The sequence below is a fragment of the Haliotis rufescens genome, unplaced genomic scaffold (assembly GCF_023055435.1).
Source record: "Haliotis rufescens isolate VD_foot unplaced genomic scaffold, xgHalRufe1.0.p SCAF_5, whole genome shotgun sequence".
Taxonomy (NCBI): domain Eukaryota; kingdom Metazoa; phylum Mollusca; class Gastropoda; order Lepetellida; family Haliotidae; genus Haliotis; species Haliotis rufescens.
Window position 1 is genome coordinate 44,065,224 of NW_025964223.1, and position 26,195 is coordinate 44,091,418.

General features: G+C 36.9%; 2 protein-coding genes across 5 annotated transcripts in view; one reads left to right on the top strand and one right to left on the bottom strand.

The window, feature by feature from the left end:
- Positions 1 to 26,195, bottom strand: part of LOC124140009 — a 63,800-nt gene that overhangs the window by 37,485 nt on the left and 120 nt on the right. The gene's annotated exons all lie outside the window — the stretch shown is intronic.
- Positions 7,129 to 26,065, top strand: LOC124140008 (integumentary mucin C.1-like). 4 transcript variants are annotated; one of them, XM_046507338.2, is made up of 6 exons: positions 7,129 to 7,509; positions 12,767 to 12,796; positions 15,022 to 15,351; positions 16,283 to 16,570; positions 21,539 to 21,617; positions 22,788 to 26,065. In XM_046507338.2, exons 1-6 carry the CDS (start codon positions 7,437 to 7,439, stop codon positions 23,047 to 23,049), a joined length of 1,062 nt encoding a protein of 353 aa, XP_046363294.2. In that variant the 5' UTR covers positions 7,129 to 7,436; the 3' UTR covers positions 23,050 to 26,065. The 4 variants fall into 4 exon arrangements, with proteins under 4 accessions (XP_046363294.2, XP_046363295.2, XP_046363296.2 ...); XM_046507339.2 differs by having other exon boundaries at positions 22,702 to 22,895; XM_046507340.2 differs by having other exon boundaries at positions 7,146 to 7,509; positions 16,283 to 16,587; positions 22,702 to 22,895.

Here is a 26,195-nt window from a genome sequence, read left to right on the forward strand (position 1 = left end):
CAGGTGCCCTTAATGGATATTGCTCACCTTTTTGCAAACATCTGCTATAATCACTATTGCATAGAGACTCATAAACACATGCACATGGTATAGTCAGAATGCTTTCCAGGACAATTCTTCTTATGTTCACAAAGGGTGTTGGTGTAGCCTAGTGGTTAATGTGTTCGCTCTCATGCCAAAGGCCTGGGTTCAATTCCCCACATGGGTACAATGTTTGAAGCCTGCAATGATATTGCTGGAATATTACAAAAAGTGACATAAGTTATATTTCCAGGATTGATTGATTGATTGATTGATTGATTGATTTATTGATTCGGCAGTGGAGTTAAAACTGCAGCTGGCTTCTTGAATAATTGATAGTGATGTAGAAATGGAATTTATATATAATATTGTTTTTTGAGGGTCTATATTCCTACGCTATTATTATGCTTAATTTGTTTCTTTTCTTGCTTCTTTTCAATAGAGGTGGCAGGCCCATGAAATGAAAAATAAATAATGTGTAGCCTTATAGTCTTTCTAGGATGCATTTGCAAAAACTCAGTGAGCTGAAATGGTTTGTTCCAGTTTCAAAGTGATGAAGAAATGCCACACAATATTGATCCAGTACAACTGATTCACTTCAGTTCAGTCTCAATTTCCAAAGATATACTGCATCAATTTAATACATGTACATGAATCCTGAGGAAATTGAGGGTAACATTGGTCCCAATGCCACTTGCATGACGTTGAGGGTGAATAATAAATGGATTGGATGGTTACAATGGCTGCTTACCATGAACATTTCATAGAGTGGTGACCACCTGGAAATATCAACCTACTACCCTGACGTGTAGGATAACTGCCTGATTAGGTTGCACCAATAACAATTAATAGCCAGGATATCCACTACATGATTCATATTGAACACTGTTATGTAATCTGGTTGACTCATTTAGACAGGGTAATAATTTTACTGATTATGACAAGCTTTGTTGTTTAATGTTGCACTCAGCATATGATGGAAACCTCTAAATCATTGAATCAGGACAAAACAATCCACTTGTTGATATTATTAGCAATGATCCATGCCGTTCAGGTTCTGGTTTGTTGTTTAGTGCCGCACTCAGCAATATTCTAGCTATATGATGGCAGTCTGTAAATAATCGAGTCTGGACCAGACAATCCAGTGATTGATATTATGAGCAACAATCCGCACAAATGGGACATGATGACATGCATCAACCAAGTCAGCCTGACCACAAGAACCCGTTAGTCGCCTCTTACGACAAGCATATTCACCTTTATAAGCAAGAATGGGTTGCTGAAGACCTATTCTACCCTGGAACTTCACAAGTCAAGACGTGAAATGATAAAACACACTCAGTCACTCATTGACTCACACACTCACTCTGCTGGTCATAAACATCGACTTAATGGAGTGAGTGAGTGGGTGAGTGAGTGAGTGAGTGAGTGAGTGAGTGAGTGAGTGAGTGAGTGAGAGTGAGAGTGGGTGGGTGGGTGGGTGGGTGGGTGTTTGAGTGAGTGAGTGAGTGAGTGAGGTTTTGCACCACCTTTAATGTCATTGCACAGTCACTAGAAAAGGGCTTCACAAATTGCATCCATGATGGGAATCAAACTCAGGCCTTCGGCAGGATGAGCAAAAACACTTTAACCACACACCCCAAAGCTCCATGACCAACATAGGATGCTGGGACCTAGTCTTACCCAGAATCCCTATGAGTAGACAAAAAGCCATTTCCTCACTTTCTTCTGATGGATAAACGGTTGATATATTTATGCAATATGTTGTATTTTGGGCACTGGAAGAAACATAAATGCATTATGTCTAAATAACTATTGTCATAATCGGAAAAAAATATCTGTAATTGATCACATTTTAATATGTATCCTCTAAACATTCATAAGCAATCAATCTCCAAGACATGCATATCACATTAATCATGTCGGAGCAATCTCGGTAGACACTGAGCAGTTTAATGCATTTGACAAGTGGAAATGAGCTTGCAGCTTCCTTAAAAAACAAATTCTATTTACAAAAACTGTTATTGTAAAGTAATGTATACCATTAAGCAGTACACAATTTCTCTGTTATACTGATGGAACTCCTTGATCTAGACTTAACACTGGTATTGATTCATTGATTCATTGATTTTGGACCAATCACCTACATGAATCAGATTAACAGCAGATTTCAAGATCAGCAGGTATCGGACACATTCTTATTGTTGTAGGGCAACAAACACAACAGACAAAGGTGCGTCTACACATAATACACTGTTGTGTGTCTGAATAGGTCATTCCTGGGCTTATTGATCGAACAATCTTGTGACTTGGTGAGTGAGTCATTAGAGTTTTAAACTGCTTTGAACAGTATTCCAGTTTTATCACTGCATGTCATCTTAATGTGGCGGTAAAGATCAAAGTGATGGAGGTCTGAGATGTTTACCTGCTGGATGAAACCCAGGGGCATGGTTAATTATGAAGTCTGCTCCACTGCCCGGTGACCACTAGGTCTGAACATTAATAATAAATGTGAAACTGAGACATTGATTCTGAGTAAGCAGAGTAACTATTAGCTCATAGATTGATAAGTAAATTAACATTTGAGTTGATAGACATACACAGAGGTGTTTGAACAACTTGAATAACTAGCACTTAAAATACTGGATATTACACTATTCCATACCTGTCAACTCTCACGCATCTCACGTGAGTCTCACCCATTTATCACCTATATCACGCTCACACGCAAGGTTGGGAAATTCTCACTCATTTATATAAAATGTAGATAAAAATATTTTGAAACACTTTTCTCTTTGTTGTTATTTCAGAATACATGCTCTCTAAGGCCATTAAAATTGTCTTAAAATCATTTAAAACCAGTTTTCGCTGGGGATGCTTAGCTCCCCTGTGCCCCCCACCAGGGCTTAGCCCTGGACCCAGCGGGGCTTGCAACCCCTGCACCCTGGCTTCTCACTCATTTAGACATCCAGGGGTTGACAGCTACGCTATTCAAACTTTTTCTTTGGATAGAATGTTTTACAGCACCAAATAACAAAAGCCTATTGACATATTACCAAATTAATTCCTTTCTAATCTTCAAAAATGGGGTAGCACATGTATTGGACTTCAGTTTTTGAACATATTTTATTCATTTGAAAAGGATAGGGCACAAGCTATCACTACTCTGATTGACCTGTTCCAAACAAAGAGTTAATTTGAGCCCCTTAAATAAGCGACCCCGTCCTGCGAGTCATGGGTTTGAGTCCTAGATTTCCCACAATAATGATCCTCTTAAGGCTGGACCATACCCAGGATCATGGGTTTCACCAAAGTGATAAATGCCTATAACTTTCCGAAATTTTCTACCCATATTCAGCTGACACAACTGAAATACTATTCAAAGCAGAATTAAGTGTAACTCACAAACTCACTCCAGGGGCATGTTAACAGTACTTAACTGAAGTAATCTATGCCAATCAACACAGCGGTAACATAGCCCTCATGTAATTATGATCGCAACTAAAATATTACACTCAAATCAGAAAATCCAGCAAGCAGAACATTACAATAATGGCAGGCTGATTTGAGCTGATACAGAGCCCGACAAAGGATGTTTACAGCCAAGTCGGTGCTGTATATCACTACTGTCAGGTCAGGGTGTAGAGGAACAAATCCATTTAACTGGATCCCAGCTATATTTACTACAAGATATAAATGATTCAACTCAAAAGAAAGTCACATCCACTAATTCTGTACAATAACACCACAGTTCCTGAGGGTCTGTTATTAAAAATTAATCTCAGGTATGTTGCTATAAGCACAGATCAAACAGTCCAGATTCTCAGACATAAACACATGTAGGTATACTAACGGCATGTTTCATACACATGGTATAGGTGATTAGCAGGTGCGATTCCTCAACTGACTGATGCTTGTTTGAATCTCTTGTGGAGAAACATGGAAGCTGTTTGACCTATACAGAGATGAATTATTGATCCTAGTGGTTGAAAATTCCAGTCAGAGGCATAGGAAGACACCACACACACAGGTACAATGTCATCAAGTTGATACAGGTAGGACCTCGTCAGGATTAAACAGGTAGGATCTCGTCAGGATTACACAGGTAGGATCTCATCAGGATTACACAGGTAGGATCTCGTCAGGATTACACAGGTAGGGTTTGAGGAAACCATATAAGTAAATGTTGGTTCATGGAAGATACTTCCACGAGCAGACAGTTATGGGATGTTCTCCAACTTAAAATACATCCCTACTTCTAGAAATTGACAAAGCTTTCTGTTGTGGAAAATATTTGAAAAAAACAACCCACAGAACTCTTTCTAGTCCATATTTGTTTTGGTTTGTTCGTTTGTTTCATGTCGTTTAACGCTGCATTCAGCAATATTACAGCTATATGACAGCAATTTGTAAATAATCGAGTCTGGACCAGACAGTCGAGTGATTGATGTCATGAGCATTGGTCCACACAATTGGGATATGATGACATGCATCAACCAAGTCAGCGAGCCTGACCACCAGATCCTGTTAGTCACCTCTTACGACAAGGATAGTCACCTTTTATGGCATGCATTGTTTGCTGAAGACCTATTTTACCCCGGATCTTCACGGGTCCAGTGAAATAAGTTAGCATGAGGTAAATGGAATGTGTTCTCTGCTGCTTGTGTGCGACGTTCTGTCACATGTTGATCTTTACAACGCAGGCTACTAAGCTCTCTTGTGGAGATTGACCCATGTTTTAATACAAAATTTATGATCATTCACTTGAGTGGCAAAATAAATAACAGTTCCATAAATTTCAAAGTGCATTAATTGGAATGTGGGTTCAAGATTTATGTAGGCATTAATAATTTACAACCAACTCTCCATTCCAGACAGATAATGAAGCATTTAAACAATAGAGTCACATCACAGATAAATTTAATCAGTATTATACAGGTGATATCATTCCTCAAAAATACAGGTGGCATCTCATCAGGATCATACAGGAAGAATGGCATCAGGATTTACAGGTGGCATATTTTCAGGATTATACAAGTAGCCAAACACTTGGTGAGTAACATCTTTGAATTTTAAGATAAATGGAACACTCTCAACAACAATATATTGGAGGATTCAGAAAAAAATGTCTGGGAAATCATTCACCTTAGGTTACTAATCATAAATCTGATTATGCAAATTTATGGACCTCTGATATAAATCTGCTTTCAAAAGTAGGGTCGCCAACTAGTAATTAAGCAAGTTTTATGCAGTGTGTGTTTCCTTATATATAACAGATGAATCCTTTACAGCAAACATTAAATTTGTCATTGTCAAGAATGTCAATGCTGTTATCATCACTGATAACAGCTAAAGTAGCGTTTGTTAGCTTCCATGCTGTTTCCCTAGTTGCACTGGTTCTTGTCGGCTTCCTCATGCAGATAGAACTGTAACATCTAAACATGCAAAATGTATTTTTCATGAAACATGCAAATCAGTTTATAACTTACGTCACTTCTATGAGAACACTTCTCCAAAATCTCTAAAAAAATTCACACTTTTTGAGTGAAATTTGTTTAATCATATTTTATTCACATAAAATGACTGGATACGAGTTCTCACAAAATATGGTCCCTGTCATTGGTATTAAAAGTGTCACTGGAACTTTGTACAACTTACAGAAGAAAAGGAATAAAAGACAGGAAAATAAGTATAGAGAGAAACCTTCTTAGACTGGACGGTATCATCTGCTGGGAAATTGTCTGGATTAACAAATTACTAGACTCACAAATATTTTCTTGGTATTGAGTGAAGTCCTTTGTGTCTTATATAGACATCCTCAATAAGATAAGCTGGATACACAGCATTTGCATTGTCGACCACTTGGATATGGATTAATCAAGTTTCAATTCATATATTTTTCTCACGAACCTATTTTCATATTTATAACGTATGTTTGAAAATGAAAAATATTACAAATTAGAAATATTATTTTCCTGTTCAGAGCATTCCATATGCTACATCTTTTAGGATCATTCAGGTGCAATATTATTGATTCAAGATACTGGTTTTGCATGAAGAAATAAGCTAACAAGAATCGACTGTTTTAGGTACAGGTTATGGATTTGCTGTCTGAGAAAGCAGAATTTTTGTACAGCTGATTATGACAATGTTCTCCTCAAAAGACCGGTAAATTTATCCATGCTGACAATGATAAATATAGACATAGTATAGGAATGTAACTGCTGCATCAATCATAATTGAATACAAATATCATAGACATCATGACCAAGGAGTGAACAGATTGAAATGTGGTAATGACTGACAACTTTATTCTTCAACTGACAGGTGTATGTAACACAGCGACATGAAATATACATCAGCCAGTGTGGGACTTCTCATGTTGACATCGGCATACGCCCCCAGGCTATAGGGTGGCAACTGTTTTATCAATTATCTACACCAAATATCGCCACTCACAAAAAACTGATCATTTGTGTTTCTGTGGGAATAGGGGTTTTACTCCCTAAATTGATACAACAAACTCGGAACAAACAAGGGTTCATTGTGAACATACGCCAACTGGATCATTATTTGCAAAAGGACTGGTCTTGTTATGCTTAAAAACCCTTGACTGAACATGATTTTCCGGATCTGTCAAACGTGAGTAATTGGTTTAGAATGCAACACAGACACGCCTAAGTTTTAAAAAGGCTTTGTCACAATTTCTTCTTGAGATTTAAAAAAAAAGTAAAACAATTGGTATATCTAAGAAAAAAGGTAAAAGCTGTACACAGTTATTTGTTAAGCCTACATGAAAACATTTACTTTTAGCTATGATACAATGGACAATTGTAGAAATCCTATAACATACAAAGTAAGCAAATGAGAAATGCATCAGAATGAACCAACTGTTGTAGTTGGCTGTGGAAGACATCATGTCATCTCACGGTTACATAAATCATATTCTAACTCAGTGCATGCTAAATTTCAAATTTTGACTCACTCATAAAATTCTTTTAAAATATTAACAAATCTCTATTGTTAAATTTCCTGCATGGATTGAGCCACACCACACCCCAATTTGCAATAATTGGCTTTCCTTACACAGAGTTTTTTGTTTCCCAGACCCTTGTGATCGGTCAAGTGGATTAATGGCATCCCTCATCATCACATCACGCCATTTTGCATAACACCCCACCCTAATCCAGCCTGCATCAACCTCCGGACAAGGTGGTACCTACGCAGTTGAGGTTCTCTGCATCCGAGGGGAGAAACTGATTTGAAGACGTCAGTGACAGTTGACAGTGTTGCCTCATTATTGCTCATGAGGATTGCAGAGTTCAGTGACAAGGATATATAGTGCTTATATTACCATCCGACATCACACTGAAGAAATACTTTCTGAAACAAGAAGATCTACACTTGATAGAAAAATGACTTCATGTTGCAGTGCAAAGAGTTTGATGTTTCTTGTGATGTTGATTACCTGGACATATCAAGTAAATGGTTAGTACACCTTTTCTTAGATATAATTCTTATTAAGTTAATAATGTATTGGTATCCTTTAATGAACAAATATTGAAATCTTTTCCAAGATAATTCTGTTGTCTACCAGGTAGATGTGTATTTGACTGATTCAAATATTAAATTAAAATATCCATCATGCATATGTTTATGTAATGTTCGCACACACTAATATGTCACTTATTCTTGGATGTACATGTTTAGTAAATGACATAAGAGGCACAAATCAGCAGCATTTATTTTATAGTCATGTCATCCTGTGCAGTGTTCAAGTAATGCATTGATGTCATCTTCAAGATTATTGCACTTACATAGCAACATGCATCAATGTGTGTGTGTGTGCATCTGCTTGCCCACTAGTCCTTATGCTGGCCCTATAGTGCTGGCCCACTGAGATACCATGCTGCAGTTTTACACGGATACCCTACTCAGACACAGTATACTGACTCAGAGCATTATCTCCTTCATGCCGAACCCCAGGCAGGGTAACAACAAGTACAACCTTTTAACATCTTTTGGTATGATGCGGCCATGGGATCAAAATGCCCTTCGGCTATCCAGGCAGACACTCTTTCCACCACACCACAGAGTTGGTCTCATCTTGTAGTTACAAGTTTAAATCATAACTTAACATATATGATCACAGTAACAGTTGCCTTTGCGCATGTGGTGTATGACCATGTCATGAAAGATCTAATAGTAAAAGATATAGTTGGGTATGTTTGATTTCTAAAATCCTAATGCCTGACTTCACAACATAGAGCCGAAAATCAAAGGATCTTTATCCTAAACCTTATGTTAAACAGTGAAGTCTTTATAAATCACTGGATTAAAAATAAGATTAGCTGAAACCTTAAGTGTTGCCGATATGCCCCCCTTCTCTGTTCTATGCTATTGAATGTGATCAGCTATTGACAACTGTGGAATGGAACAGAAACGTTATTTCTCAACAACAAAACTCTTTTGCAAAACTATTTCAATTTGCCATAGAAGATCATAGGTATGTCAAATATCAGAGGCGAGTGATGTTATTAGAGCAGTTAATCTGTATGCAGTACAGTAAACATGTTTGTCTAATCAGGATGTCATGTATTATTCACACACCTAATCAGCAGTAAGACTGCACAGCCATGAAGCCTGACTTGTGGGTAGTTGAAGCATAGACGTTCCACCTTCAGGCATCATGCAGAGTTGGCTACCCCAGACTTTAGTGGTTGTCTGGGAAATGTAGCCAGTTTAAGTTGATTAATAAAGATTTTCACTATCTGATATCCATAACAATGAATGAAACATGCATCTGACATTTAACCTTCAGTCTCCGTTTCAATCTGTGTTCTTATCATACATATTTCATGTTTGCATACATAATAGCAAAGTATTGAATTACATTATTTTCTGTAAGGTCACATATTGTAATCATGGTAACACCTTGCACGTCAACATTGTGAAAACAGTCGGTCATTAGCTATAAAATCAGATGTCTTTGATGAAGGGAAAGGGAACTTTATTCTTGTGTTGGTACCAGAGTGTGGAGTCTCAGGCAGATCACATCTATTTTTGTCATCCTGATAATGGGTGGTGGTGGGATAGCCTAGTGTTTAAAGCATTTTGGGTCGATTCCCCACATGGTACAACGTGTGAAGCCTGGCATTTGTGTGTCCCCTGCCAAGGTACAACTGGAATATTGCTAAAAGAGGTGTTAAACCCAACTCACTCAATCACCTGATGATGGGGTTGGCCTGCTGGTCAAATGGCAGAGGTGCACCTCAAATCAGAAAGACCTTGGTTTCAATCCCAGTTTATGGCCACAAATATAACAAGTAAGAATATGTTTTTCTCTTGTTAAAACTGTGCAGTAAGACATAAGTGTTGTATGACAGAGGAATAATATCAGATTTAAACTTCAAATCATCATGCAGGGATCAGAAAAGACTGCAATATTTGATACTCAGCATATATTTGACACTGCATACTCTCAGGACCTGTTTACAGAGAATGCCATATTTATGAGGATCTAGTTTATAGAGAGTGCTAGAAGAACATTTTTTGTACAGTGCAATCGTTTATACCGATATGGGGATATAGAGAGATGCTTCTTGATAGAAATTGCCATATTATGCAGATGCCAGTTTATAGAGTGTGTTGGTTTATTGAAACTCTGGTGTTGTGAGTGGCAGATGTAATGGATGCTGGATCATAGCAATAATATATTGAGATGTCATGTATATGCTGGTTGCAAAAAGAGAGGCAGATTTAAGAGAGGTTCTAGTTTATAGAGTGTCAAATTATAAGGAGTGTCTGAGATGCTGGTTTGGACAGAGTTCCAGATTATATAGAATCTGGTTTAAAGATAATGTGATATTATTACTATGCTGGTTTAGAGTGATTGGGTGGTTACAGAGATGCTGGTTTAGAGAGAGTAGCAGATTACTGAGATGTACATATAGGGAGTGTCAGGTTTCTGAGATGCTGGTTTGGACATTATTACTATGCTGGTTTAGAGTGATTGTGTGATTACAGAGATGCTGGTTTAGAGAGAGCTGCAGATTACAGACATGTACATGTAGGCAGAGAATCAGACTGTTGAGATAATGCTGAAATTGTGAAATTATTAATCCTCTTGATCACATGTTTGAAAGAGTCCAATGTAAGTCCAATCAAACAATCATATCGAAAAGGAAGACATATTTCCCAAATGAATTCCCAAGTTGATATTTCTCAGTGAACACTCTTTATCTCTTCAGCACACCCACAAGTGGTGTACATTATACATGAAAGACTGCTGTGTGAAAGGGCCAAACAATGAATAATTGTAACCAAATAATATTCTTAATTTTAATACAGTGGTTTTTAAATTGAGTTAATTCTTATTCAGGAGAGCCATAACTGTCCAATTTGATACAATTAACAATCCAGCAACATCTGAGATGTAAGGAAGCCTTATAAAGCTGTCAAACCTGCTCTGCAGTGATTGCAGAGAACAAAAGACACATGTGTCCTCATCTTTTGCAGCGTAACACGATCTATCTCTCCTCACCTTTCAAAAAGAAAGAAATTCACGCTGGAAAACCCACTAACTAGTACATGTTACAACTGTGCATGTTGAAGCTGGCCACCTAGATCTCTGTAAACCAGTCAACACAGGCTACATGTACAAGACGGACCGTATAAAACATTAATTGACTCTTTCATGTTAAGCATCGTGCACACATTAGAACTAGCTGAAGTCAATGATACCAATGCGTTCTGCTGGTTCTTGACAATGTACTGACAGCAGAGCGGAACTAACGCTTGTAGTCTAGTCAATAACTTTGTAAATAGTTCATGATCCCAATGAACAAAAGCTCTTCTTGAGACTAAGCATATGACAAATATTATGAGTCACAAGTGTCATAGGTATAGGATTACAAGTACAAATTGTGCTCCTGAATATGTACAAAATATTCAGCTCTTAAAACAAGTTATGACAAATGAAAAATTGCATACATAAGCATATTTTCTTCTAAACAGAGCATTTCAATTTGTTAACTTTCACAATATTCAAAGCGAGCTCATCTGTAAAACAATGACAATATTACTTGCCTTAGATTTATTTATGGGCCAGTCACAGACACATGTATTATGATAACTTGAAGCGTAAACATAGCCAGCTGTGATGTTGTGAATAAGTAGAGACACATCAATCAACAAGAAACGGTTATACATGTCCAGCAAAGAGCTGATATTCTAAAAGACAGCAACTGGCAAGTTAGATCACAAAAAATGTGACAAAACCCAACTGAGGAATCTATTCTGAAACTTCCTTTCTTTGATTGAGGATCCCTAACAAAGTATCACATCCTTTATTTTAGAGATTGATCATTGCATATTTTCAACAATTTTCGACAATTTTCTGGGACAATTTATTTGGTTCAATAAAATCCCATGGTCCCCCCTGCCCTGCTTTTGATGAGATCAAAAGCTTTCTTCAGGAGTTAATACAATAAACACACAAGACTTTTGTTGTTTTATTTGGTATTAATGACACGAAGGCTATGGTAAAAGAATGCTCTAAATGTCGGTTGTTTCTATTCTCATTCATGATCAAACTTTAATGGATCATTGATTACTTTTATATTCACCAACCCATGCTTGTCATAAGATCAGGTGGTCAGGCTCACTGACTTGGTAAGCTTGTCATTGTATCCCATTTGCGTAACGTAATGCTGATCATGACAATCACTGGAATGTCAGGGTCCAGATTCAATTATTAAAAGACCTCCATCATATAGCTGGAATTGTGCAGATTGCAATGATAAACAACAAACGATATACCTGGAACATTGCTGGGAGTGACTTTAAACAACAAACAAACAAACAAACAAACAAACAAACAAACAAACAAACAAACAATGTAATCTTTTCCCATCACAAGTTAATGACCACCTCCGACATACTGGTGTAGTTCACCACTAGGAAGACTAAAGCAAATATATCCTTGTTGTATGATCATAGTCATGTAACTAATATTCATTCAAGACTTCAGAGAGTCTCATAGGTCATCAATCATAATTTGAAAAAGCAGAAACACTCAATTTGTGGTACAAATATTTCTGTGCATGCATAGAGAGAGAGATTGAACATTGCAGAATCAACATCCCATTAGTACTAGTACAGTAATGATATGTCTATAACAAAGTAATCACTAGATGTTCATCAACACTCATAGAACTACCAGGCACCACTTGGCACATTATCTCATTATCCACAGGTATACCTATCAATGATGAAAATTGCTATGCGTTCCTCTTTACTTAATGGAATACACCATGCACACAGTCCAACCAACCACTCATGTGTCAAATGAATCTCATCATTCAACAGCATCATGTACAAGATGCCTTGAACAGTTTGCATAAAACAAAATCCCCCTAACATCACATATTTTAACAAATTAGATAAAAAAATAAAAATTAATTTATTGTGGCCTAAATAATAATTTCTTTATAAGCTATGAGCATGAATGGTGCAATGACGTGGCCTAGAGTGAATTATAAGCAAAGATTAGCAGTTGAGCAAAGTCCCTGGCTGATATTAGGTACAATTGAGTAACACTGAATTGTGTTTTATTTCACTGTCACAATGTGACACAAAGCATGTTAAAACCTTTACTAATGTAACACCCTCCTTGTGTAGTGCTTAACCACCAGTATCCAGTTGTTATGACCAAGCACACTGATGTCTCCTCCTTCTATTCCAGGTCAAGGGTGTCCATCATCAGCAGCACCAGGTATGTACACACTGTCATCTGTACCACTTTGACACTGACATGTAGTCACGGTCAAATTCGTTCAGTTTAAGAATTCAGGGGGCCCACAATCAGCAGATATTGGCAGATTTAAGGGGATGCACAATCAGCAGATATTGGCACAATTAAGGGGCCCCACAACCAGCAGATATTTGCAGAATTAAGGGGCCCCACCACCAGCAGATATTGGCAGAATTAACAGAATCACAACCATCAACAATTAATATTCACACATGCCTTTAACAATCTGCTTAAAAACAAAATCATAGTAAATGTAAAATGCTTCTCACATCACATTTTTTAACTATTTGGACGAAAATATAATCATTAATTTGTGTGGCATAAACATGCTCAACTGTTCAACTCTATTTCAACGACTTTAAGAATTGCAGAAATTCTGAAGCTTGCTTTGTTATATCAGTAAACACACTCCTGGGCATAAAATTCTGAATAAACACTTAGTGTACACTCACTTCCCTAATACAGACATAGACATGCACACAATATACTTCCTTTATATTTCACAATTATGAAATCTTTAATTGTTGGTGTTCATATACCATAGCTTGAATGTTAACAGTTAAAAATGGAAAAAAATAAATATATTTAGCAATATCAAAAGTAATCAACTGATACTACTTAAAAACTGATGAAAATCACTAACAGTTGTAATCAGGGGTTGTCTCAAAATCTTTTATGTTTATTTTGGTGTTTACAGGATCCTACTAGTACAACATTTCCTTATTTCCTGATCAATACAATTTATTTACTCAGCACTCAGATAATCATATTCTGCATTCACCCTTCTAGAGAAAAAGATCAAGGCTGTTGATACTAAACACTACCTATCACAAATCTGATCATCGCTGGAGCTATTATTGTGGTTTAGGCATTAATAGCACTATATTGTATCTGAATACATTAAGAGAGTATTTCATTTGATTAAACAAAAAAACAGTTTGTGCATAACAGAATCTTTTTATGGCCATTAATATTCAATAACTGCCATTTTGTTAATAGAAATTTCAGATACAGGTTGTTTTCTCTGCAACAAAGACACACAGGTGTATTGACCACATATTGATGATTTGCAGTACAATATACTGGTACTGCCATACAAATCAATCTCCCACATCAACAGCTAACTGATAGCTAATACAGAGGCTCTCTGATCAACACAGCCCTCAACAATCAGTTTTATATCCCAGGAAACAATGCATAGGGATACAGAATTGAGCATGTCCTTCCATCCATATGCCACTGCATCAACCTGTAATAATTAGATTCTGGAGAATAACTCACTTGGCAATCCCTATTTTCCAAACATTTGCGCTTGGGTCAAGCCTTTTTTTTGACATTTTCATTTGGTATCAGTTTGGACTTTGACCTAGAGCATTTCTCAAAATCTTTTGACTATTTTCACACAAAACTTTATGAGATACATATGTATATCCAAAATTTTAAATGTTCAATACAGAGAATTATTTCTTCTCCCATTTTCAGGGCATTTTTCAGTTTATTGCTAAATTACTGATGTATCTCAATTTAATCTGCACCCCTCATGGGTTTTTCTCCCTGTAGTGTTTTATTGTATGATTAACAGCTCCAAATCATCATTTATTCTTTGAATAGTGGCCGTACAAATTCTTAGTCCCATGATGGGATTCAAACAGACTTTCTGACTCAAGATCAGACACCTTGTCCGCATGACTGAAAAGGTTAACCCCCTCAGCAGGCTGACAAGGTAGTTATGTCATCTGTTGGATGACTCCATGCCATATTATCAACGTTCATTTACCGTTGGGTTGACATCAATGATAATGATGAGAAAAAGTTCAGGAGATTTGATACAAGCATACAGTATATACATGGTGTTTAAATGTACCTAACTGCAAAGGTTCGAACCTGCCTGGAGCAGCATAAAGGTAGCAGTTCAGACTGCTCTCTGGGGAGAATTCCTCTTGATCACTTTATATCTTTTCCTTAAGCTCTTACAATTTAAACATTGATTGCTGACCTTTTACACAGTTCTTGTGGGTAACAAGATACAGTTCTTAAAAGTCATAGGTTAAAGTAAGTATGAACAGAAAACAGAGCCATGGAAAGATTAATGGACAAAACTATTTCACAATCATATTCATTGCCCCAAATGGTATAGATCTCCCTCATGATCTTGTGTAATTTCTATGTTATAATGTTTCCAACAGTTGCAGACATGTGTTCTGGGGACTCTGTCATTGGAGCTCGAGCATTTCTTGACACATCCAGAGCTCCGCAAGTGAATCTCAACTGCACCTGTTCTCTGCAAACAACGGCAGATTCTCTAAGTGTTATCCTCATCGCTGCACCCAACTACCAAGGATGCCTGTCCAGACTTGACTTCAGAGCATCTAATCCACTGACATTTGAATGCCTGTTTTCTGGGATAACAATTGATGTTTCTGCAAAGAAGAACTTTGACATCAACTTCCTGAAAGATGTGCCGATGGCTAGCAATAACTACTGTGTGGACATCAAAGCAAATCCTTCACCTGGCGGTGAGTGATCCTATCTTAGTGACAGACTATTGAATTGACATCAGGGCATCTCCTTCACCTGTAAAGAGCGAGCATATCTTAGTGACAAAATAGTGTATTGACATCAGGGCATCTCCTTCACCTGGAGGTGAGTGGTCATATCTTAGTGACAGACTATTGAATTGACATCAGGGCATCTCCTTCACCTGTAAAGAGCGAGCATATCTTAGTGACAAAATAGTGTATTGACATCAGGGCATCTCCTTCACCTGGAGGTGAGTGGTCATATCTTAGTGACAGACCAGTGTATTGACATCAGGGCATCTCCTTCACCTGGAGGTGAGTGGTCATATCTTAGTGGCAGACCAGTGTATTGACATCAGGGCATCTCCTTCACCTGGAGATGAGTGGTCATATCTTAGTGACAGACCAGTGTATTGACATCAGGGCATCTCCTTCACCTGGAGGTGAGTGGTCATATCTTAGTGACAGACCAGTGTATTGACATCAGGGCATCTCCTTCACCTGGAGGTGAGTGGTCATATCTTAGTGACAGACCAGTGTATTGGCATCAGGGCATCTCCTTCACCTGTAAAGAGCGAGCATATCTTAGTGACAAAATAGTGTATTGACATCAGGACATCTCCTTCACCTGGAGGTGAGTGGTCTTATCTTAGTGACAGATTAGTGTATTTACATCAGGGCATCTCCTTCACCTGTAAAGAGCGAGCATATCTTAGTGACAGAATAGTGTACTGACATCAGCGCATCTCCTTCAAGCAGACATCAAGAACACATGTTCAAGAAACAGACTTGATTAGATATGGCTAAGTAAGGTTCCATAACAAATAGCAACTGATTATATAGCTGACAGTGATATTATTAATATCCTCTTCAAGGATACAGAATCAGCATGAAATCTACAATGACTATTCCTTATGCATATTTCTAGGATCCATAACCACAGTCCAACTCGTATGCCGTTCAGCAACCACTACCACAATCCCGACAACGACAACATCAACTACGACCACCAGCACTACCACCCCTATCCCAAAACCCATTGCCACAAGCACCCCTTACAACCCAACCACGTACCGACTGACCTACACCCCAGGTGTCACGTCTTTGCCAGGGGAGGTAACTACAAGGAAGACCTACGGTCCGACCACCGAGACGACGCGCACTACAACAGTCTACACGTACACTGGCTTCCCCAACAGTGTCAGTCAGACTGCAAGTGAGCCGATGTTTAAAGTAAATGTTGTCCTTATTGTTCTGTATACCTTGCTTGGTGCTTGGCTTACATCGCCCATCTGTGGGAGTAAGTAAATGTCTGCACTCAACAAGCAGGGCCAGACCAGTGTATTCATGTTTTTTACATAAGCAATGGCTCACTTACTTCTTCAGATGAAAGAAATAATTAAATATATATATATATATTTTGTTATTAATAATTTCATCTTTCAAGAACTTTTATAATTATAATTATATACGAACAATTACTTTACAAGAGAAATTTCCGAAACCCTATCATAATCTCTTAGGTTACTGACTTGGCAGTCTTTGCAGAATTTCATCTCAAACTAACCCAAGCAACATTTTTTATCAATTTTTGCCTCCTACATCTTGCCATATTGGCCTAAACATGTGTAAAAGAAGAATACAAAGGTCTGGCCAAAGCAAGAAAACCTGACTAATCTGAACAAAAAACCCAAATGCTGCCAATAGAAAGTCTAAAGCACAGCATTAATGTAATATATTCAGGGATATGGTGTAGTCTTTGTTCTGGATCTTTGGATATATTCTTCTTCGTCAAAATATTTACAAGATTCATTTCAATTATGTGTGTGTATTCACACAGTCTACAAACATGACACAACTGACATATGAGCTATATTAAGGCAGAGGAAACAAAGAATGGGATAAATGTACCCATGCATCAGTTAAACCCATGTCTTCAGGGTGATTGGCCAATTGCTTCACCTCTAGATTGCCATCATTACCATAACAGGAATATTGATTTCAAGGATTTTCCGATGCACATATTCTTCATATTTGTTTCTGCGACAAGAATCTGTGCAAATGCTTCCCCATGAAACATACATGAAACAGACTATTACTCATACGCCTCTTAGGCCTCAAATTCCTCTTCACCCATGACATTTCTACTTGAGAGTCACAATGACCTCTGATTCAATAGGCAAGAGAAAGCCATACAGAAATAGAAACCAATTGCCAGACCTGACAATGTAACTGTGAAATGCAGGAAGACTCAACTCAACTCAACTCACAGTCATTATATTTTTATAAACATTCAGGCTGATAAAACAGTCAACACATTGATTGCTGCTTTGTGCAACCTGCAACCCAGGCTATACACTAAAACATGCTTGATTCTTATTAGTCAAAATTAGATTAAAATCAGGTATCAAATTCCAACTGATTACTCAAAACTAACAAGCCATTCGTACAAAAGCATGCGTGTGAATACATCAATTTATTGATAGCCTACATATCGATGCATATAAAAGATGGTGATTAGAACAGTACACGTTCGATAATGGAACATTATCTGATGTCTTTGTCACTAACTGGTACACTGCACATGCTCTTGTTCACGACAGCTTATTAAACATGATGAAGTCTATTTCAGAACACATACAATGAAGTAAAACATACACTACCCAGTAACCACTGGTTCATGAAAATGAGCACCGTCTCTCTTGTCGAACAGTGCCTGCTTGTCTACATCTGCAAACAGCAGCTGTATTCAGACAAACTTCAAGATAGGTTCCATTGGAAATGGTTGTGCCATTTGGTCCATTTCCACCTGTTAATCATCAGGTTGATGTGAACATAACTACAGATTGGAATTGTCCTATAGTTTCACGCAATTTGTAAATAGCACTTTATCCATGAACAACTATGTTTTGGACAGTGAAGAGTAAAATATAGCCAGGTCCAAGTTTGGAGTGGAAAGATAGTCATTCTGAATATCTTTTACTGTTTGGGAGATATTTTAAACAAACTGGTACAAAAGTACAACATAAAAATAACTAAAATCCTGTTATCCAATTCAATAAAGATTGTTAAAAAATAAATAAATTCAGCATAAGTTCATTATAAAGAGAACTGTTTTCATAGTAAGAATAGAGATAAACGACTGTGTTACTTCTCATCTGGAGACCGCCTGTGTGGTCTAGTAGTAGAGCGTCCGCCCGGAGAGCGTAAGGTCCTGGGTTCAATCCCAGCTGCGTCATACTAAAAGACGTTAAAAGATGGTACTTGTTGTTACCCTGTCTGGCATTCGACATTAAGGGCTAAAACAAAAACTGGTCAGCTCGGAGTCAGTATACTGTGTCAGAATGGGGTATTCATGCTAAACTGCGGCATGGTATCTCAATGGACTAGCACTACAAATCGACATCAGTCTGGACTAGTACAAGCAGCCACACACATGTGCATGCACATCGCTATATAAGTGCAAGGGGCGGTCCGGTAGCCTAGTGGTTAAAGCGTTCGCTCGTCACGCCGAAGACCTGGGTTTCAATTCCCGACATGGGTACAATGTGTGAAGCCCATTTCTGGTGTCCCCCGCCATGATATTGCTGGAATATTGCTTAAAGCGGCGTAAAACCATACTCAATCACTCACTCACTATGTAAGTGCAATAATCTTGGACACGATGTTAAGCCCCATTTTACCTCACCTCACCTCTCATCTAGAACCAAATTTAGATAAGAGATATCTAATCTACAGATAGACTACCTCAAACTTCAAAACAGTTGGTTTATATCTTAATGTAATGGATTATTGGCAGCCATTGTTATATGCATCGATGTACAGACTATCAATCTTTCCATACCCAGTGTTTACATGTGAAAAGGCAAGTTAAAATTGAGGTATCGAATCAAATTAGATATTAATCTTATTTTGACTATTCAGACTCAAGCATTCTTCAGTGTCATGGTAGAATCTAGACTAACTATCAGGGTAAACATAGCATGGAGATACACAGAAATCTCCCACAACAAATCTTTGTAGTTCTGTTCAATGTTATCTTCTGACAGCTATAACTGAAACTTAGCCCAAGGCATTTGTCAACAGTGCAGTTTACTACAAGTGAGTGAGAGATGTGAGAGTGCAACCTGAGTGAGCAGTTTACTGCAACAACATGTGAATGGCTATAGGGCAATTGTAATTAATATATTACCACACAAGACGAAAGAAATTTGGTCCTGAAAACTGATCCTGAGTTAACACACTGGCAGGTGAGGTGAAGTGAAATGAAATTAAGAGTCGGTCCCAAGATAATTGCACTTATATATTTAGTGACATGCATGCATGTGCGTATGTGTATGTGTGTGTGTTGCTGCTTGTACAAGTTCAGATTTATGTCGCATTTATAGTGCTAGCCTATTGAGATACCATGCAGGGGTTTTAAAATGGATACTTGTCTCAGACACAGTATACTGCCTCCAAGCAGCCTTTAAGTGCCAAGCATCAGGTAAGGTAACAACAAGGACCATCTTTTCACGTCTTGTGGAATGACACGTGCGGGGATCACACCCTTGACCTTCTGCTCTCCGGGAAGAGGCTCCATCCAAGGACCACAGAGGAGGTCAAACTCACTGAGATCAGTATGGGGGTTATAACAGGTTCCAAACTGTGGGTTTGTTGTTTTATGACACACTTAGCAACTTTCTAGCTCTATGATGGCAGTCTGTTAATAATCCAATCAGGACCAAACAGACAGGTAATAACGACTATGAGCAACATCCGACACCATCAGGGTACAATGACACACAATCATTATTGATTTCAGACAATATTTTCAGGGTTTACTTTGCACAAAAAAAACAGCACATTTTGGATGCCATATTTATTGTATTGGATCAAAGACTAATAATTGCTAACAAGCTTAAAAGCAATATGCAACATACTAATCAACTGCATATATTGATGGTGTTATGTACATGTATATACATATATGTATACGTAGAAGGTAGAGTCTGACTCTTTACAAGCTGTCACATCACTTCATTCTGTCAATGTCTACCCTTTGATGAATTTAAAAATAGTTCATAAGTATCCAACAACCCTTATATAAAACAAAAACAAAAAGAAACCTATATGTCAGACACATTTGCGTTATTCCAGCAACAGGATATTACAATTTTTGCATATGATATTTGAAACGGTGACACTGACCAGTTTTAAAAAACAATGCATAAATGACAACATTTTCAAACAACTTAAGAAGGAACTAAGAGACCATCCATTTGATATTTTGGGGGAGGAGGGCCTGTGATTTTATTGAAAAATAAATAGTTCCAGAAAATGCTTTGAAAAATTTTTAGATACCGTTTAGGTCATATGTAATTGTTAAAAAAACAGAATGTGTTTGCCATAAAAAATACATTTGTTGCAAGATATTTAAACAAACATTTAGGCTCATAGTTTTAATGAGGTTTTGCAGGTGTAGCTGAAAATTTATCCAAGCTGAGAATCAATTAAACTCAACTGTCACTTTTACTCTCAAAGTGACAGAGGTATAAGTTTAAATAGATCTGCAGCAATGAGTTTTATGTTTTCACCAGAGAGCACCATGAGTGCTACAAGATTAAACATGGACATAACCTGTCTTCAATTCTGCCCATGGATATTTACTATGATGAGAGTACTAACTGATTTTACCAAAATGCTTTAAAGAAAATCAGTTTTCAGGATAGCATTATCATCAGCATGTATTTTGTCAGACAGCAGTTTCAGTGGTCTGTGGTGTTTGTGTATACTTCTTTTGTGTATATATGTGTCACACTGTCTATATACTGCACAATACAACCAGAGATGTAACATGAATTAATGAAAACTGAAAGATAACACATTCACATATCTATTCATGATCTTCTTGTGTCTCAGCAGCATCATGTAAAATTAACATTACTATTTTAAAACAACTAATCTCAGAACTAGTTCTAGTCTAAAATTACATGAGAATGAGTTCAATTTTTAAGGTATGAGTTATAATTATTAGGAAAATTTACTGTGTTGGGACACACACTATTATCTATTGGCTTGTCATGAAGCTATATAACCAATATTTCTTTAAAAACTCTTCTGCAAGTCACTGCCATTGTTCTGCAATCTGTAGATATTTACAAGAGCTGAGTAGCTCACACACAGATGTGATTTGTCCTTCCAGTTATTATCATCTGCTCTATTGTTGGCGCTGGTCTTCTAGTCGGAATCATCATTGCAGTTGCTGCCATCATGGGAAAACGGTAAGTGGAAATATTGCCAGCAATAATATTGCTAAGATACAGGAAGAAAATAATACAATTTACAAAATAATTCAAGAAATAATTTTGAAGTTGTCACATTGTGATATTATAGGCTTCCAAATTAATGCTTACATCCTGCATGAAGAATTCATTTGCTGCATGTAAGGCTTATTGGTTGATAAGAATTGGGATTGTTTGGTAGCTACTGACTTATGCATATAGTCTGAGTGGGATAGATGACTGTAATTATCTCAAGAATATTTGTAACTGTTTTCCATGAGTGTACTAGTATTAGTCTTCCAAAGTGTAATTTATAGGGCTGGCGAAAGCATTAATAAACAGAATTATCGTTGATGGGAAGAAATATTAAGGATTATCGATATGAAAAATGTGTCATCGACAATATCTTAAATGAATTATTGTGATGAAAACAAGTTTAGATTTACCAAAACAGACTTGTTATTGTCAATCATTTCAATTGCTGAAGAGGTAAAGCAACTGTTTCTTTTATATCTTAAATTTCCACAAAGTAGTCTTTGCATAAATGTGCCAACAATCACCAGTGGGGTGAAATATGTTGTTTTCTTTCTGACTTCTTTTTGTGTATTTGCTCAAAGTTATTTCTCTGATATTTATCAATAATAGATTGATATTTAGTTAACGATTATCGATCTCCACGATCTGTATCATTAGACAGCCCTAGCAATTTATTAATATGCTGACAACACCAAAATGATTTTCCATTTATTTCAAGACACTACCCAAGATGCCAAAATCACAGAAAAAATGTCCTTAAAGAAAATACAGTCAATTTGGTCCATTTCACCAATTATTTATTTTATTACTTGTACATTACTTGTATTATTTTATGATTCTTCCCCACTGTATCTGATCGTCCTCCCCTGGTTCATTTCTCCACACAATAATTCCATAAGATTACTTCTACAATGACCCCAGATGTTGCAATTGATGGACGAGTCAGAAAGTAACAGCTTTGTAAACTGCTTCAAGCTTCACACTGGTGACAGGGATTTTAGAGTTATCTCCCTTGATGTGTTACCTGCCACCCTTATAATTTTTCCAGGGATGGCCAAACTGAAAAGAAGGATATTGTGTGATCAGCGTTAACAACGACAAATTACACCAGATTGAACCAGATATATTTTTCAGGAGACAACCAAGACGGAATGCACACAAAAATCGCTTCAGTGTACCTGCAAATAGTAATTTGGACAATGGAAACAACAGCCACCTTGGACACAAACGTATAGGCAATGGTTTTGATGAGAGAAGTGAAGACTTTTTACATCGTGCAGTTACCTCGAGTCACAAGAAACACCCATCTCTCAACAGAATGTACGATAATAACGGATATGACAATTTCGAACATTCTCGCAATTACACCACACTTGTTGTGAGTGAACGATTATAAGATGTACACATGTTTTCATCAACCAAGCATTAATCAAAACAGAGACAGTACACCTCTCATTACCATGATTATTTAAAATTTTAAAACACCCTATATATTCACAACACATGAGACTATTCACCATTTGGAATTTTGCCTCCACCTGAAAACACTCTTAACTGTTTGTTCACATAAACATCTGTTTGGGAATAAAATTTAATCATTAATATATTTTGGCCTCATCACTGATACAATTGAATGTTTCTTTATGCATGTCTTGAATTTTTCCATACATTACCTTTGCAATTTATTTTGTGTGTGTTGTAAAAAGTACAGGCCAAACGCTTCAACCTATATATAGTGTCATGTATTCTTGACTGCAATGCAAGTAAATGCATTTATATATATTGTCTTTTTCTTCTTTGGTTGACAGGGTTGTATGCCTGAGATTTTCAATTTGTAAACATGCTTATTATCATAATTATATTTTTACTGTGCCTCTCTAGAATTTGATAAAGAAAGACCTTAAGACTGTATCATACTTTGCCACCCCCCCACCATTTTATGAAACATTTTTTCATGGTGCCCTAAATACATGTAACATTTTTCCATGATGCCCCTTCCCAATAATTAATGAGCACTCCCCCCAAAATAAACAAATTTATCATTCTTTTATTTGAAAAAATGGGACCTTTTCATTGCTTCATTGCCCAGTGAACAGTCCCTTATTCATGTTTTCAATTAAATCAGACTTGTATTTCACTCATGACAAGACCATATATGGAGATAAAGGCAATATAGCCTGTCCACCAGTCTTGAAGGGGACATTATAAAGTTGTAGCAGGATCAGCAGGGGTACATGGGGTTTTGTGCGTCCAGCGTTAGGTTTTATAGGCGAGTGGTATAAAACCTAACAAGGGAAGCATAAAACCCATTATATCCCAAAGTGATCCTGCTACAACAAATTTATCTTACCGACATGTTTTAATATGACATTGTAAAAGAATGAAAACAAATTCAATATTGTTAGAAAACAGTTGTTAGATTGAGCGGAGGTTAGCTTGTGCTATGTCACATGACTTTCACTGACTCGGAGAAAGTGTGCAGCTTTTTGCTTGGAAGCGGGGTATAAGGGATTTATTCTGTATCTCAGAATTCCATGTGCAGTCAGTCTGGCTCGTGGTGGGATATAGGTGATTTATTTATTTCCGGGTGGGATATATAGTATTTCATCAGAATCACATGGACCAATCAGATCTCATTATTCTGACATGCAGGTATGAAAATGGTTGATGTATCCTCTATGTTAGTTTATGTTCCCTGAGCCCCCAAACCTAACACAGTACATCAACTAATGTCACCTGTGGAACTGATGGACAACAAATTTATATTACTGCACACCTGTTTATATTACAGGTATGTCTTATGCTTTGGTCTGAATTGGTAATAATACCACAGTTAGGCATTTATAGCAGACAAAACAAAAAGACAAACTTAGAGTTACTTCCCTTAGATCTATTTCATTCAGAAAATATTGTCCATATCCAGAGAATGGCTTCTAACATTATTAATTTGAGATACAAAATTGCAGTTGGTATGTTCTAAATGTAAAGCCAACTGTTTGAGCAGGCAACATAAGAAATGTACCTGACATGTTAGTGTGTTAAAAATATAAAATACTTCTGTTGAAGTCACATATAAATATATTTGTAGCCCTGGGTTCATATTATACAAGAAGATTTGGCAGAAGGGCATATACAACCTCTTAAGTTGTCATGACATATGCAGAAACTCCCCAGTTTGTGCATCAGTAGATTGGCTAGGCAGCTGTTGCCAATCTCTGAAATAATGCCGATGCTACGTTACATTTTAACTCACTCACTATCAAATACCAAAAACAAACAAAAATTGATTCAAATTTAGGGTGATAAGAATTCAAACCAAAACTAAACATCGACCAATTACAAGCAAGAAAACAATGATACTGTGATGTGTTGTAAATATTATATCAAATATAATTTAATACAAGATGCAACTGCTGCTTATATTATTTTTTTCTGACACAATGCCATGATGTGGGAAGTAAGGGTGTGCAGTATTAACGGTATATCGGTAAAATTGAGGTTCATTCTATCCATGATACGTATCACAATATCATGTTTTAATGCTCGATACATCGGGTGATTTAAACAGCGATTTTTATCATGTGTTTAATGATATTCACTTTCCATACACATTTACCTGCAAAATGTTTTCGTAATTCCAAAACGCAAGTTCACATTCTGGAGCTCTTCTTTGGAAGTGGGTAACGCCAAGTCATCACTGTCCCGGAGCGCAAATCATTGCATATTTATTGAATGAGTAAACATCGTGCTTTTCCAGCATCTTGTTTTGTTCCATTTATGAACTTCAATTCCTGCATTGATGTTTCAAATTGCTTCTGACTTCAAAATTTTGAAACATACAATACGTTGTATGTATCGCAATACCCCCTTGTGCATTGTAAAATATTGTGATACACATTAAACATCCAATACCCATGTCATAAAAATAGATATTATGATTCATTTTGCGGGTAAAAAGTAGAATATTATCCAAAACTAACTTTGTGCAAACTGTTTACAAATGTAAGTAACACTGACAGACTCAAGTGAACATGGACCACTAGACTTACCTATATCCTCTTAAATAAGTATTTATATTAGCATGCTTTCCACTTTTGTATTCTCAGACTTTGGCCCATAATATTTGAGGTCACATATACTTCGCAGAATGTAGGGGAGAGGTGCCAATGTAGTGACACTAGTATTAATTGTTATACATTATCTTTAGACACAGCTTATTTGTTTTTACTGGGATGTGGGTTCAAAATGCATTCAATCAAGTGCTATATATATATTTTTTGTTGAAAATTGATATACATGTGTGAACCATACCCTGGAATAAAATCATGTGTTTAATAATTGAATAACTGGATATTGTTTTAAAAGCAATCAAATTGTATCTATTTTCAATAAAATCAAAACAATTCATTTACTATGAATTTTTGTTTGTTAATGTTACTCGTGGAATATGAGCTCATGATATTATTTGAAGCGGGCGTAAAATATAGCTGTATATTATGCGACGACTTGAACTTTGTTCAGCCGGCTCAAATGAAGTTATTT